This window comes from Vombatus ursinus, unplaced genomic scaffold (assembly GCF_900497805.2).
Source record: "Vombatus ursinus unplaced genomic scaffold, bare-nosed wombat genome assembly UNPS02005197.1, whole genome shotgun sequence".
NCBI lineage: Eukaryota > Metazoa > Chordata > Mammalia > Diprotodontia > Vombatidae > Vombatus > Vombatus ursinus.
Genome location: NW_020944975.1, coordinates 497,418 through 513,182, shown reverse-complemented (window position 1 = coordinate 513,182; position 15,765 = coordinate 497,418). Strand labels below are relative to the sequence as shown.

General features: G+C 38.1%; 1 protein-coding gene across 7 annotated transcripts in view; it reads left to right on the top strand.

The window, feature by feature from the left end:
• Nucleotides 1–15,765, top strand: part of ZCWPW1 (zinc finger CW-type and PWWP domain containing 1) — a 39,488-nt gene that overhangs the window by 468 nt on the left and 23,255 nt on the right. For 2 of the 7 annotated variants that reach the window (XM_027844209.1, XM_027844229.1), the window contains exons 1-2: nucleotides 11,325–11,376; nucleotides 14,383–14,441. In XM_027844209.1, coding sequence (XP_027700010.1) covers nucleotides 14,417–14,441 — 25 coding nt within the window. In that variant the 5' untranslated portion in view covers nucleotides 11,325–11,376; nucleotides 14,383–14,416. Of the gene's footprint in view, nucleotides 1–11,324; nucleotides 11,377–14,382; nucleotides 14,442–15,765 lie in introns of those variants that run through there. The other 5 variants (XM_027844219.1, XM_027844176.1, XM_027844190.1 and 2 more) reach the window with 4 other exon arrangements.

Sequence of the window (15,765 nt, the reverse complement as noted above, 5' to 3'; positions counted from 1 at the left end):
GAGGTGGGGAGAGAGCTTTTTCTTCACTCAGATCTTGATCTCGGAAATGGGCATTTTTATTAGATTTTTCAATCCTAAACCTCTGGGAGAGCCTGGATTGGAAGGCACTACAGAGGGGAATGAATATGGGATCTTAGAAGGAAATAAGCATCATAATAGCTAGCTTTGCATGTATGGTTTGCAAAACACTTTACATATGCTACCTCCTTTGCTACTCCCAACAAATCCTCGAGGTGGATGCTTTTATGGTCCTAGTTTTCGGGAGGAAGGGAGTAAGGCGAAACACAGCTGATAAGTGTCTGAGGCTGGATTTGAACTCAGATCTTCCTGACTCCAAGTCAAACCCTTTATCCATGTAGCTATCTGCTGTTACTAGCATAATGATAATAATAGTGTATTTATATGCAAATATCTTATCCTTAAAACAACACTGGGAGATAGGTGAGATAGGGATATGAGAGATCACCTATATATGTATATATACGAGTATGCATATGTGTACACATATACATACATGTATGTATGTATGTACACACAAGTCATTAAAGCTTAAAACTACACTCAGATTTTTGGCATTATATATGTATGTATAATATATGCAAATATGTATATATAGATATATTTATGTAAATGCATATATGTTGAGGGGATGGGAGTATCAGTTGCTGATTTGAAAGCTGCAGTGATACTAGGGAATGGAGAGTGTCAACAGGCTCACGGTAATAGTGGACGGAAAGCAGTATAAAGCTAAATTGGGGTTCTATGGACATTTGAAGCAATATTTGGAGAGATGTCATTGGACTTTGAGGCAGAGTTAGTTAACATTAAGGAAAGACCTTGTGAGCACTTAGCATCATAGTCTGTTGAGGACAAGCATTTATTGAGTGCTTACTTTGTGCTGGACTCTGTGCTAAGCTCTGGGCATGCAAAAAAATAAAAAGCAAAAACAGCCTCTGAACTCAAGGAGCTCACTTTCTAATTGGGGAGTCGACATGCAAATAACTTTATTTTATACGAGATACATATATATAATGTGAATGAACAGAATTAGACATTTCAGATACTGTCAATGTAGGAATTTGTTTTGCAGATTTGTGTGTATATGTTATAAGAGTTTTGTTTCTTCCCTTCTATTCGTTGGTATATAGGAATAGTGTTAGTTTGCCAAAAAGAAGAGTGTTATTGAAGCAGAAAAGAATAGAAGGAAAGCCAGAGGGAGGAAACACTGACAAATAGGACAGTTTTGAAGGTTACATGTTGAATGTATATATATTTTAAGAACAATGTGTTTGTAATAGAGATTTACAGTTTCATGTACAATTCTCTCTGTTCTGTATTTGGTCATAGGATCATAAGATTTAGAACTGGAAGTCATTGATTTTTTACAGTTGAGAAAACTGAAACCCAGAGAAATTAAGTGACTTGCCTAGGGTCACACAGCTAGTGTCTGAGGCAGGATTCCAAATAAAGTAGGTTTTTCCAATCCAAGTCCAGTACTCTGTAAACTGGAAATGTTCGTTTTATTTGGTGTTTGTTAAGTTCAGTATTTTAAAAATAAAATTAAATAAAGATTAAAAAAATAAAAAAGATTTAAATTAATTAAAAACAAATTTTAAAAATTGAAGAGTGGTCATGTTTTGGGGCTTCCTTGGGCAGTTTGGACCAAGAAGTCCTAATACATTCCCAGTAGATACATTTACTAGAATCTGTTACCAATTTTCTGTCCTATAACCCTTATTTCCTTGCTGTCTTCAATCTGTTGCCTCTCCAGGTTTTAAATGAGTAGGTGGTAGTTTCTTTGAAAGCTTAAGTAGACACTTATGAAATGTGTCCAAAGGTAAATGGAAGGGAGAGGGAGAGAAAATGAAACCTGAAATTCCATTTTGTGGTATGGAATATCCATGACCTCAAAATTCTAGAACCCCACCATATTTAACTTGTAAACAGATCCAGTCAACTGAAGGGACCACAACTCAAAACTTTTCCTGCTTGATAAAATCTGCCAAAGCTTATACTCTACTGATATAACCTTCATCAACTCGAGTCAACTCCCATATTTTGATGAAGCATCAGAACAGGACTTCTCAGTCATCCTGTCCAGTCTTATCTAAATTTTGTTTCTCTTCCCAGAACTTTGATTCCCTTTTCCTATAGAAAGCAGAAAAAAGAATGATCATATGCAAATTCAAGGCCAATCTGGATTTCAGTTCTGCCTTTACTTAATGTTTGGGCAATAATGGAATCTGATAACTTTTTGCTTACCATTGTTAAAAAAGGGACCCTGGATTCTTTTTTTTACATTTTATTTGTTAGTTAACAAGCATTTATTAAGTAAATACTATATGTTGTGTATTGTGCAAATCACTGGGGACACAAAGAAAGGCAAAAAGACAATCCTTGCTCTCTAGGAACTCACAATCTAGTGGAAACAACATGCATTAAACATTAAAGATAATTGGGAAAATCTTGTAGGAGGTGGGATTTTAGCTGAGACCTGAAGGAAAGCCGGAGAAACTAAGAGGCAGAGATAAGGCAGGAGAGTTCCAGGAATGGGGGACAACCATGAAAATGCATGCCTTTGGGAGCAGATTCTATGTGAATGCTGATCTCTTGCTTGAAGAAAAGTAAAGGAGTCAGTAAAACTGGATCATGGGGTTACATGGGGGTGAGTAAGGTATAGAAAGACTAGGAAGGTGGGCAGGAGGCAGCTTATGAAGGACTTTGAAAGCCAAACAAGATTTTTATATTTGATCTTGGAGGCAATAGGGAGCCACTGGAATTTATTGAGTAGAAGGATGAAATGGTCAGACCTACACTTCAGGAATATCAGTTTGATAACCGAGTCTTCCTATTAGAGTAGGGACAGAATTGAAACAGTCTTTAACCAAAAGGCAATTGAAATAACTATGCCATGAGGTAATGAGGGCCTGTGCCAGGGTAGTGGCAATATCAGAGAAGAGAAGGGGACACATGAAAGATGTATTAAAGTAAAATCAACAGGATTTGATGGTGAGAAAGTGAGGATTTGAGCCTAGTTTTGAGCCTGAGTGAGTGATTGAAAGAACACTGCACTTTACCCTCTACTGTAATAGGTGAGTTAGGAAAAGGGGAGGGTTTGGGGAAAAAGATAAATGAGTTCAGTTATGATGCATTGAGTTTAATGATGCCCGTGGGATACCGTTTTGAAGTGACCAGTAGTTGGAGATTTAAGCCTGGAGGTCAATAGAGAAGTTAGGGCTGGAGAAGTAGATTTGAGACTCTCAGAATAGAAATGATAATTGAATGTATGGCAACTAATGAGATCAAGCAAAATAGTTTAGAGCGAGAAGAGAAGAGGGCCCTGGGAGACACCTACTGTTTTGTTGTTGTTTTTTGGCTAGGCAGTGGGGTTAAGTGACTTGCCCAAGGTCACACAGCTAGTAAGTTATGTGTCTGAGGCAGGATTTGAACTCAGGTCCTCCTGAATCCAGGGCTGATACTCTATCTACTGTACCACCTAGCTGCCCGAAGACACCCCCTGTTAACCGGCACAAACTGGACAAAGATATAGCAAAAGTGACTGAGAAGGATTGGTCAGATGGGTAGGCAGTGACCCTAGAGGAAGCAGTGTCACAAAAACCTAGAGAGAAGAGTGGATCAACAAGAGGATGATTGACAGTGTCAGAAGCTGCAAAGAGGTCAAGAAGGATGGGGATGGAGAAGAAGCCATTAGATTTGGCAATTGAGAGATCATTGGTAACTTTGGAGCCAGCAGTTTCTGTTGAATGATGAGGTTGAAAGCTAAACTACATAAAGTTAAGAGAGTGAGTGGAAAGAAGTGGAGGTCCCCCTCTCTCCTCTGACACTGCAATCATCCTGGTACCTCACATCTGGTCACTGCAATAGCCTACTGAGTGGTTTCTCTGTCTCACCTCTCACCCCATTCCAATTCATTCTCCACTCAGCTGTCAAATTGATTTTCATAAAAATGAATGTCTAATCATATCACCCTCCTATTCAATAAACTCCAGTGGCGATAACCTTCAGGTTCAAACATAAAATACTCTGTTTGGCTTTCAAAGTCTACCTTTCCGTTTATCTTTACCTTACTCGCCTCTACTTTGTGATCCTTTGACATTGGCCTCTTTGCTGTTACTCATACATGATATCCCAAGGTTTTCACTGGCTATGCCCCATGGGTGGAATGCTCTCCTGCCTCATCAGCATCTCTAGTTTCCCAAGTTTCTTTCAAGTCTCAGCTAAATTCTCACCTTCTATAAGAAATCTTTTCCAGTCCTGCTTAATCTAAATGCCTTCCCTTTGAAATTATCTCTAATTTAACCTATAAGAAGTTTTATAGTTTTAGATTCATATAGTCTTTGGATAATTATTAGATTACATATATACACATATATGTATATATATACACACATATATATACACGTACATATATGCAAAAAGATTATTTTTGCATATGTTTATTTTTTTCCATTTCTTTTTCTTGTTTTACTGCTACAGCTAGCACTTCTAGGACTATTATTAAATAGTAGTGGTCATAATTGGCATCCTTACTTTAGACCTGATCTTATTGAAAAGGAGCTCCATTACATATGTCTGCTCTTGGTTTTGTTGTTGTTGTTCAGTCATGCCCTACTCTTCATGACCCTGTGGACCATACTCACCACTGTCCATAGGGTTTTCTTGGCAAAGATACTGGAGTGGTTTATCATTTCTTTCTCCAGTGGATAAAGGCAAGCAGAGGTTAAATGACTTGCCCAGGGTCATACAGCTAGTAAGTGACTGAGGCCAGATTTGAATTCAGGTCTTCCTGACTCTAGGCCCAGTGTTTTATTCACAGAGCCATCTAGCTGTCTCTTTTCAATACCATACCAAACTACAAAAGGATTTTTTTAAAGCTACAAAAATATAATGGATTTCATATGGTGGAACAAAAGGTCAAGAATTTCAAGAGTAATAATGAAAAAATTGGGAAGGGAGACTCTTAGTATCAGATTCCAGACTGCATTACATCTGTATGGTCTAAGTTATCGGTTTTCTTAGCATATAATTGGGCAAAATAGTTTCTGATAATTTCTTTTATTTCCTCTTCAGCTAATGTAAATTCTCCTTTTCCACTTTTGATATGAACAATTTGATTTTCCTATCTTTAAAAAAAATCAGGTTAGCTATCTATTCTATTATTTTTTTAAAAGCTTCCCTTTTATCAATTCAGTTGTCTTTTTGCTTTCACTTTTAAAAAACCTCTTTAATTTTTTATAATTTCTACGTGGTTATTTAGTTGGGGTTATTTGATTTCTTGTTTTTCAAATTTTAAAAATTCAGTGCCCAATTTATTGATTTTTATTATGATGAAAGTGTTTATAGAGATTTTATTGCATTTTAATTAATAAATAATGTGTATAATTTTTCTGTTTTTCTACATTTTTAGTGAGATCTTTACTCCCCAAAACATGGTCAATTTTTGTGTTTTGTCACACAACTAAGAAATATGTAGATTACTTCCTATTCCCATTAAGTAACCACCTGAAATCTTTCATCTCTAGTTTTTCTAAACTTCTATTCAAGCCCTTAACTTCTTTCTTATTTATCTTTTGATTAGATTTGTCCAGGTATGAAAGGATATATTAAGATTAAGCTCCCCCACTATTATAGTTTTATCATCCTTTTCTCCCTCCAGTTAACTTTTCAAGGATTTAGAAGCCCTGCTTAGATAGGTAGGTATTATATACATGTGTATACACATATGTGTATATAGAGCGAAAGAGAGAAAAAGTGCTAGGAGAAAGAAGTTAAAATGGCATACGTTCTGTAGATGATTTTTTTTTCTATTTTAATGGTTTTAGGAAAAGACAGAAATGGAGAGGTGGGATGGGAAGAAAAGAAGGAATAAAATGAGAGAAATTACTAAGCATAGCAGAGATACATAAGATGAAGAGAGAGAGAATTAATAATGATTTATTATGATGCTTTTGAGTATATTATTTCCCTTCTTATCTCTTTGAGTCTTTTCTATATTTACTGTATCCTTATTTGAAATCGTGATTGCCATCCTGCTTTTTATTTAATGCATTGCTATGACAAGATCTGTATGTGTATCTGTGTATGCAATTGTGTTTAATTTTCCTTTATCTGATTCAGATGAAAGTGAAGTTCATGAGATGCCTACCCCCTCCATGATTATGTGCTCCTCATCTTACTTACCTCTACTATACCTAATGATTTCTTTCACCTTATTCTTCCTTTTCTTCTAGTCCCTCCTTCCCATTTTTGTCTTCTCCTATAACCATTAAAACAGAGTAAAACCATCCACAAAACTTTTGCTATTTTAACCTTTCTCTATGACTCTTTAAGATTTTAGGGTCCTGAGGAGACGTTTATTTCTTGTACCCCATTAATATGTAAATAATTCATCTCCACATATTCCCTTTTAATGAATCAAACTTGTCTACCTTTCTGTTTTTCTTTTGTCACTGCTTTTCCGTTTCTAAATGTCTACTCAGTTCTGGCCATTTCATCAGGAATGCTTGGAAATCCTCAATTAAATTAAAGATCTGTTTTTTTTCCCTGTAGGATTATTTAGTTTTGCCATATGTGTTATTCTTGGTTGTATACTTTTATCTCTTGCTTTTTGAAATATCATATTCTAAGCTCATTTCTCCTTTTTAGTGACAAATGCTCAGTCTTGTGCAATACTTGTCAAATGAGGTAATATTTATTAAAGTACTTAGCATAATGGCTGGCACACTGTAGGTGCTTAATAAATGCTAGGCAGTTAGATGGTACACTGGATGGAGCATTAGGACCAGAATTCAAATCTGGCCTCAGACACTAGCTATATGACTGGGAAAGTCTCTTAACCTCTGTCTGCCTCAGTTTCCTCAACTGTAAAGTAAGGATCATACTCATAGCACCTACCTCCCGGGGTTGTTGTGAGGATCAAATGAGATAATATTTGCCAAGTTCCTGGCACATAGAAGGCATTTAATAATTTTTCCCTCCTCTTCTTTCCCTTAATGTGACTCCTGGAAGCTCTGAATTTTGACTATGATGTGCTTGGGAACTTGCATTTTGAAGTTTCTCTCTGGTGATAACTGGTAGATTGCTTCAATTTTTACTCTTCCCTCTGCTTCTGATAGTTCTGGGCAACCTTCATTTATATTTTTCTGAAATATGGTAACCAGAGTTGTTTTTTGCTATAATAATTTTCAGATAGGTAGTCCAATAATTCTTTAATTGTTTCTCCTCTTTTCCAGGTCAATTGTTTTTGATACTATTTTTCCTTTTCTTTTTCCAATTTTTTTTTTAGTTTTGTTTTATATTTCTTGTATTGTTGAGTCATTGTTTTCTATCTGACCCATTCTAGTTTTCAGGGCATTCAGTTCTTAGGTGACCACTTTCTACTGGGTTTTCTAAGGTGTCAGTTTTCTTTCCTGTTGTTTCCTTTCTAGCATTCTTTCTATTTCTGTATCTTGTTTCATTTCCTCGTGGTAACTCTCATATTGCATGTGTCCAGGACATTTTTTATCTAAGGCTTTACTTGTTATGGAGTCAATATCCACTTTGATATTAATCCCCAAGGTGTCTTTCAAATCAAAATATTTCCTTGTGGTGGTTGGAATTTTCTTTGGATTGCTCAAGGGGGGGGGGGGGCCTGCTGCTCTGTCAAGCTCTGTAGCTGAGTGATGTAGGAAGGCCTTTCTGGTTCTGAGTCTAGTTGGCCAGACTACGGCCTTCCTTCGAGGGGCTCTGGGGCTGCCCCAGTGCTGGACTCTGCCTCAGGGCTCCTTCTTAATGTAGGATTCTAGGACTTCTCCCTGTGTGGGCTCTGCCTAGGGACCTCCCTCCCCTCATGCTCATCTGATCAAGAGCTACTCTTGTGGCTAGGTTCCTGCCGTAGGCTTTCCAGACAGACTGTTCAGGCTGGTTTTGCTTAGGGCTTTTCTTCTGCATTTGAGTTCTAGCCATTGGTGCCATGCTGTATCCTTCTTAGAAAGCCCAGAAACTGAGGCTGTATTTGGGTATTGTTAGAACCAGGTCAGTCTCAGGCCCTGTTTGGCTTAGCCTGGAATACCTAGAGGCTCCTCTCTCTGGAGCTAGGCTCAGACAGCCAGCCAAAAGCTGGGGGAAGGTTCAGTCTGGGCTAAGGTGCTCTTTGGATTGTCAACAAGCAATCATAATTCATGTAACTTACATGAAAACTAGGTTTATTAGAAGAGGAATGAACATGAGTGTGGAATCTAAAAAATTCAAAATCCATATGGAAGTTTGCATATTTATAACAATATTACAAAGGAAGGAGGAGGAAACACAAATATCCACCTAAAGGGGCATGGCCTGAAAGGGGAAAAGGTGTAGTAAAGGTGGAAAAAGGACAAAACCCCTCCCACAGGGGAGGAACAAGACAATGGCAAAAGTTATATTCTTTTCCCTTGGGAACTGCTAGACCATGAAGATAGGATGTTTGCTTATCTGCAAGGGTTCCAGCTGCACAAGCCATTTCTCAGCCTAGTGCAGGTTGACTGGTGCCTGTCTTGACTCCCAAGGACACACAGAGAGTCCAGTTTGGGATGCAAACAACAAATTATGTCAGCTCCTTGACACATTCAGGGACTCCTGTGTACTCTGGGTACAGTGTTTCTGAAAAATATGGCATCTCAAAAAGACAAGTTCAGGGGACTCTGTAACATTCCTTAGGCAGGGTTAGGCACAGAGTGCAGGGTTGGACTCACACAGAATACCCCAAAGTTGCCCTCCACCAGCCAAGTGTCTCAGGGAAGACTTGGGCTTTGCTTGACTTGGTTTCGCTAGGCTAAGCTGGGCTGGGCAGGGTTAGGCTAGGCTAGGCTGGGCTGGGTGTGGGTCTGCTAATCTCAAGAGGGAGTTGTAGGAGTGCCTGAAGGCTCCAAAGTGGCCCACTGACCTCTGTGCTTCATTCTTGACCTCTTTACTTTTGAGACAGGTGGTGGCACAGTGGATAGAGTGCTGGGCCTGGAGTCAGGAAGACAAGTTCAAATATGCCTCAGACACTTACTAACTGTGTGATCCTGGGCAAGTTGCTTAACCTCTGTTTACCTCAATTTCCTCCACTGTAAAATGGGGATAATAATATCACCATTGAAGGGCTGTTGTGAGGATCAAATGAGATAATATTTTTTTGAAGGGCCTAGTACAGTGCCTGGCACATAGTAGGAGCTATATATAAATGCTTATTCTTTTCCTTCCCTTCTCTTTCCTCTCAACCTACATGGCTGTCCTAGAATCTCTTCAGGACTTGAGGATCCCTCTGTGGATTTTTGGGTAGAAGAATCTAGAGGTGATTCTATCTATGTGGTACACCACACCTCTATACCCTAATTGGAGCCAGCTTTCCACAATCCCCCAATATTTTCAGTACTAACATTTTACTAGTGCTTCTTTAAGACATGCACATGTGGAATACCACTGCCTCTAACTAATCAATCAAATTGCAGATTCCACTGAGTAGTTGAATATTATTAGTTAAATCAACCATAAAAATTATACTTTTTCAAATGAGGTTAGACTCACATGCTGAAAGGAAATCTGAGAGCATATTTAAAAGAAACCTAGTCAGCTTCTTAGCTTTTTGGAATACTTCTAAGAGTTAATTGTGTTCTTTCAGGAGAGTAAGCTTAAAAACAGAGGTGAATCTCCCTGTGAAGATTAAGGGGGAAAGATGCGTGAAGGAGACACTATGCATATCCTAAACACGGTTTAGTAGGAAAAATTCATGTGTTCAGACTTTTTGTTTGCCCAAGTTAAGGAGTTTAGCAAAATATTTCTCAAATGAATATAACTCCTTGCTTAAAGGAAGGGGTGATACCTTTTTTGTATCATGGACCCCTCTGGCTGTCTGGTGAACGCAAACACCCATCAGAATAATGTTTCTAAAATGCATAAAGTAGGATACAGAGGATTACAAAGGAAACCACCATCAAGATATTAAACAGATTTAGGGACTCAGGTTAAGAGTGTCTGTCTTAGTTTATTGAAGCATTTCTCACAATCCCCTCTTCTTTCCCTTTTCCTTCTGCCCCTCTCCCTCTTCTTCTTCTTCATATTCTCCTCAATTTTAATAGTCCCAGTGAGAAGTGATAGACATATCCTAGACTTTTTATATTACCACTTCAAACCATAACATTTCAGATTCTTCATTTTCAGTAAAGACACAAAAGAAGACATCAAAATTTCGAACATCACATTAGGGTTTATGTTGAAATTTGAGGAGTTAGCTGACCAACTAGCAGTGTTCAGGCCCCAGAGGGATGAAATGTTTGTGATATTTTTATTTTTTCATTTATTTTTGCTATTCTCTACTCTTTTGAACCAGCCAAAGCAAAGGATCAGTTATTTGAGCAATTGGTAACAACTCCCTCATGGTTTCTTAAGTGGCGTTTTGTTAAAGATTTTTATTTTAAAATTATACTTCTCCTCACACTACACCTTCAGACTAAGTTGAGCTATTAACAAAAGCATTTGCACATAGATTTATATTATTATAACGTGATCTAGGATTTCCATCGTTATACTATTTTGTTATCTCTGAAGGACTAATTAGTGCTCCCCTGTTTATCCAAATAATTGAACTCCAAAAATACATTTTGCACATGGTTCAAATATGAATGAAGATTTGATCTGAGTTCTCTGAACACATGTATGTGTATATTCAAAATATAGCCATAATGTCTCTTTGTCTCCTGATTTATGTTCATATTCTTCTAGTCCTGATTTTACTGCTAATTTGGTAAAGGGTAGACTGTTTTCCAGTTATATTCAAGTAACTTCTGTAGCCTAATTTTATTCAGCCTCATTCTTCTACAGAATTGCAGTAATGGTAGCTTAAGACAATTCTTTGAGGTAAGTTGGTATTATTTTACTGAGTGAGGAAGCTTTTTTTTTTTTTTTTTCACTGATGAGGAAGCTAAGGCAAAGTGAGGTAAATGACTTGCCCAAGGTTACACAGAGCCAGAATATGATTTGAACTCAGGTCTTTGAGACTACAGGCTCTCTCCCCTGTGCCACCTAGCTGCCTCAGCAGCCTTCTTGGCCAGAAGCTACAATGAACAGATTATATTTTGGGGTAGATCCATGTTAATTTAGTGTAAGGGGGTCTAGCATCTGCCCAGTAGAGGGTGGTGGTCTCTGGGGAAATGGTTTCTCCCCAGGAAAATCCTGATGATGTGTTAAGGAAAATGCCTTGGAGAGCCTGTGCAGACATTCTGTAACTAGTTCTGGCTGGCTAACCACATGGTGAAGGAGAGGCACTCTGATTGGCTTCAGAGTATTAAAAACGCCTGGCAACATCAGCTCCTTCCTCTTTGCCACTCCTTGGGGTAATGCCCTGTTTCACAGCTCCTGGTGAGTGACCTTGGGGTAAGAGGGAGGGCCTTTGGACCATCTTTCCCCTAGAAAGCCATGTAGCCCTGAAAAAATGATCTTTAACCTTTCTGTTATGTTTTGTTTTGTTTTTGTTTTGTTTTTTTTTTTGTTTTTTTTTTTAGTTTTATTTTATTTCCATTCTATTTGAAGGAGGCAGAGTCTCTGACCTTGAGAGTTTCAAAGGGTGGGAGAGTGAGTCACAGGAACCTAGGAGCTAGAATTCAGGCTAGGTTTTGTAGCAAGAGCAGTATTGAGGAAAAAGAGAAATTTTTAGGAGTTATCTTTGGGACCTCAGTGGAAGGACACGTTAGGCCAGGGGTGGGGAACCTGCATCCTTGAGGCCACATGTGTTCCTCAAGTGCTGCCCTTTGACTGAATCCAAACAAATTCCCTTAATAAAAGGGTTTGTTCTGTAAAACTTGGACTTAGTCAAAAGACCACACCCAAGGACCTAGAAGGCCTTGGGTTCCCCACCCCTGCACTAGGCAGTCATGCTACCTTTATATGTGTAGGTATATTGGTGGGACCAATGCGATATAGGAATAAGATTAAGTTCCCCCATAGGATGAAGGTGATATATGGGAGAGTATGTTCCAGAGGTAACAGAGGAAATGCTTATATATTTGTTTTTGCTGTAGCTTTAAAGTAAATATCCTTATATACATTAACTTGTAGCTCTCCTATAGCAGTCTTCAGGATTTGTGATTGGTCATTCTGTTGGTCAGAGTTCTTAAGTCTTTCACAATTATTTTCTTTTACAATATTAGTATAGATTTTGTAAAAAAAAATTGTATTTTTTATAAATGTGTTTTTTCTGGTTCTGCTCTCTTTACTCCACAACAATTCATACAATCCCAGGCTTCTCTGAATCCTGCTCTTTTGTCATATTTTACAATATAATGGTATTCCATTACATTCATATACCATAATTTGTTCAGTTATTTCCAAATGATGCCTCTCTATCCTGTTTCCGGTTCTTTGCTACAACACAAAGTGTTGCTATAAATATTTTTGTACATAGGGATTCTCTTCCTCTCTTTCTTTGATCTTTTTGAGGTATAGGCTTAGTAGAGGTGTTATGGGGCAAAAGGTTTGCAGAGTTTAATTACAGTTGGGGCAGAGTTCTTTGGAACTTTCCAGAATGATTGTACCACTTAATAGCTCTACTAACAATATGTTAATGTGCCTATTACCCCACAATCTCACCGACAATTGTCATTTTCTTTTTTTGCTATCTTTGCTGATCTGATGGGTAGTTAGGTATGAGGTTAGTGGTGTGCTGGAGCCAGCTCATACTGACTCTCACAAAGCAATTATTTAATTTTCAGAGTGAGCATTTACACCTTGGAAATCAAATAGGCAAATGTTGTAACAGATCGGGGCTTGATCTATTGTTTTGTTGATTGTCTAGATCAGAGGTTCCTAAACTTATTTGGCCTACCTCCCCCTTAAAAAAAAAAATTACTCAGTGCCCCTCCTGCAAATCTACTTTCTTTAATCCTTTAATGTTTTTTTTTTAATTGCATCATTTCAAAAAATATAAATTTTTTTTTAAATGATGCATCTTAAATTTAATAGCTTATTGTAAACTTGTGGGTTTTTTCCTGCATTGAAATTTTTATGATGCAATATTTCATCATGTAACCATATAGTATTATATTGTTAACAAGTCATTACATGCACATATTCCTGCCAGTGCATGCTTGACTTCCTGACAATGCTCACCTGCCAACACTTGCTTGTTAAGACCCATTGTTGGACTTGACCATTGGTCAGTTATAACTTGCATTTTGTGTGTTTATTTGGAAAATAATGTAATCACTATGACATTAACTCCGTTACACAGCAGATGAAACATGTACCAACAGTTTTTCAAAACTTTCTTATCTTCTCTTCTTAGCTTCCACTGCCCCCTTTTTATTCAACACCCCCCAATTGCACCCCAGGCCACTACCACCTCCCCATCATTCCAGCATCCTGCAGGGGGCAGTATCGCCCCTTTTGGGAACCTCTGGCTAGACTTAAGAAAGTGATAGGGAAAATGTTAATAATGCAAATTATATTTAAATGTGTGTTGTGGGTACAGTTGGGGGTGGAGGGATGGGAAGAGCCAGTTGTTAAGCATTTACCAGGTAGAACCTCAGAATTTTTTTAATTTGCTTTTTTCTTATTTGTGATTTGGAATGTTTTTATATGGTTGTTGATAGTTTATATTTCTTCTTTTGAATACTTATTGCTGGGAAGCTAGGTGGCGCAGTGGATAGAGCTCCAACCTTGGAGTCAGGAGAAGAGTTAAGATTTGGCCTTAGACACTTGATACTCACTAGTTGTGTGACCCTGGGCAAGTCACTTAACCCCGATTGTCTCAGCCAAGAAAAATTAAAAAAGAGTTGAATACTTATTGTCTGTTCATGTTCTTTGAACATTTACCTATTGGGAATGACTTTTATTCGCATATATTTGTATTAGTTCTCTATGTAACTTAAATATCACACCTTTATCAAAGAAACTTTCTAGAAAAAAATGTCCCCCAGTTTTCCTTCTAGTTGTAATTGCATTGATTTTGTTTGTGTAGAAACTTGTCAGTTTTATGTTCTAACTTGGGTTTTCCCTACTCTAAGCTCTCAGTTAGGAATTGATGAAGGAGACTTTATCCTAATGACAATAAGAAAGGACTTTCTAACTGCAAAGGAATAGGGGAAAAGGGATAATGGGGGAAACTGATACCCTGCAAATATCTCAAGAGATATCTCTGTCTTTCTAGTCTGCAGGAGCAATCAGGAAGAAAGTCGGCTTGACCTTTGAGCTATAGATCCTAGGCTTGAGCAGAATGAGAATCATTGAAGTCTAAAGATGTGGAATTCTAGAAATAACCATAGTTCCTTTTTCTATAAGAAATTTTTCCCTGATAATGATTTGAAGGGAAAGTAAAATTCATGTCTATTTTTGAATAATTAACATTTAATTTCTTTTTCATTTTTTCAGCAGAAAGAGAAGGTAGTCATAGCATTTAAGCTAAATGATGACAACCTTAAAGAACAAAGGTAAGTCAAAAGTAGGAGATGCTTCTTTTCCTTAATACCGTTTTGTTGTTGTTGTTGTTTTTTTCCCTCTTCGTAGTCCCTGACAATCCAGAAGCTCTTTCCCATTAAGGACAACCCTTTCAGCAACTTAAAAAAAAAAGTCAGCTGGGTGGTACAGTGGGTAGAACTGGGCCTGAAATCAGGAAAGCAGCCTGAGTTGGAATCCTGCTTTGGATGCTTTCTAGCTGTGTGATCCTGGGCAAATCACTTAACCTCTGTTTGTCTCAGTTTCCTCACCTGTAAAATGAGGGAATTGGAATTGGTGGCTTTAAAAGTCTCCTCCAACTGTTAAATCTGTGTTTCTGTGATCCAGCTTTGTCCAGGTCTGTTTTCTTTCTCCGGTGGTATCAGTGACTGAATTTTCATCATGTCCTAGATTAGGGGTGGGGAACCTGCAGCCTTAAGGCTACATGTGGCCTTGATTGCAGCCCTTTGACTGAGTTCAAGTTTTACTGAACAAATCCTTTTATTAAGGGGATTTGTTCTGTGAAGTTTGGATTCAGTCAAAGGACTGCACTTAAGGACCTAGAGGCCACACATGACTTTGAGGCTACAGGTTCCCCATCCCTGTCCTACATTTCTATTCTGAGTATAGGAGAGACCCCAGTTTTGACTTTTAAGACACAACTACTTGGAGATGAAGAGAAGAGAAGAAGGTGAAAGGAATCAGGGTGGGATAGTTGGACATGGCAAATATCCACAGATACAATATCACATAATAATTTCATTGGACCATTATCAAACCAGTGCCATGTGAGGTCTGAGAGGAGAGGAAATTTTACTTAACGGATAGGGTGCTGGGCCTGAAATCAGAACATTCTAGGTTCAAATCCTGCCTCTGACACTTACTGGCCATGTCAATCACTCACTTCACTTATCTTAGCTTCAGTTTTTTCTTCTGTGAAGTGTGGACAATCATATTTGTTGTGCTTTGGAGGATTGAGGCTCAGATGAGATAATGTATGAAAAAGACTTTTGCAGACTTTAAAATGCTACATGTAAACGTCAACTATTATTGTTAGAAAGGGTAGTGCTCAGGGGAGGATCAGGGAAGGTTTCATGGAGGAGGTGGCATTTGGGTTGGACTTTAATGGGATGTGGATAGGGACTGGACTTGTCATTTCATTAGTATAGGGAACTCCTAGGAGAAGAAATTTTCTCAAACAGTGCAGGTCAGCACTTTCTCTTCAAATTTTAGTCCTGGAGAGTTGTCTAAAGCCCTGAGTAGTTAAACGCATTGCCTAGGGTCACATGGTGGGTAGGGGTCAGAGGTGGGACTCCAAAG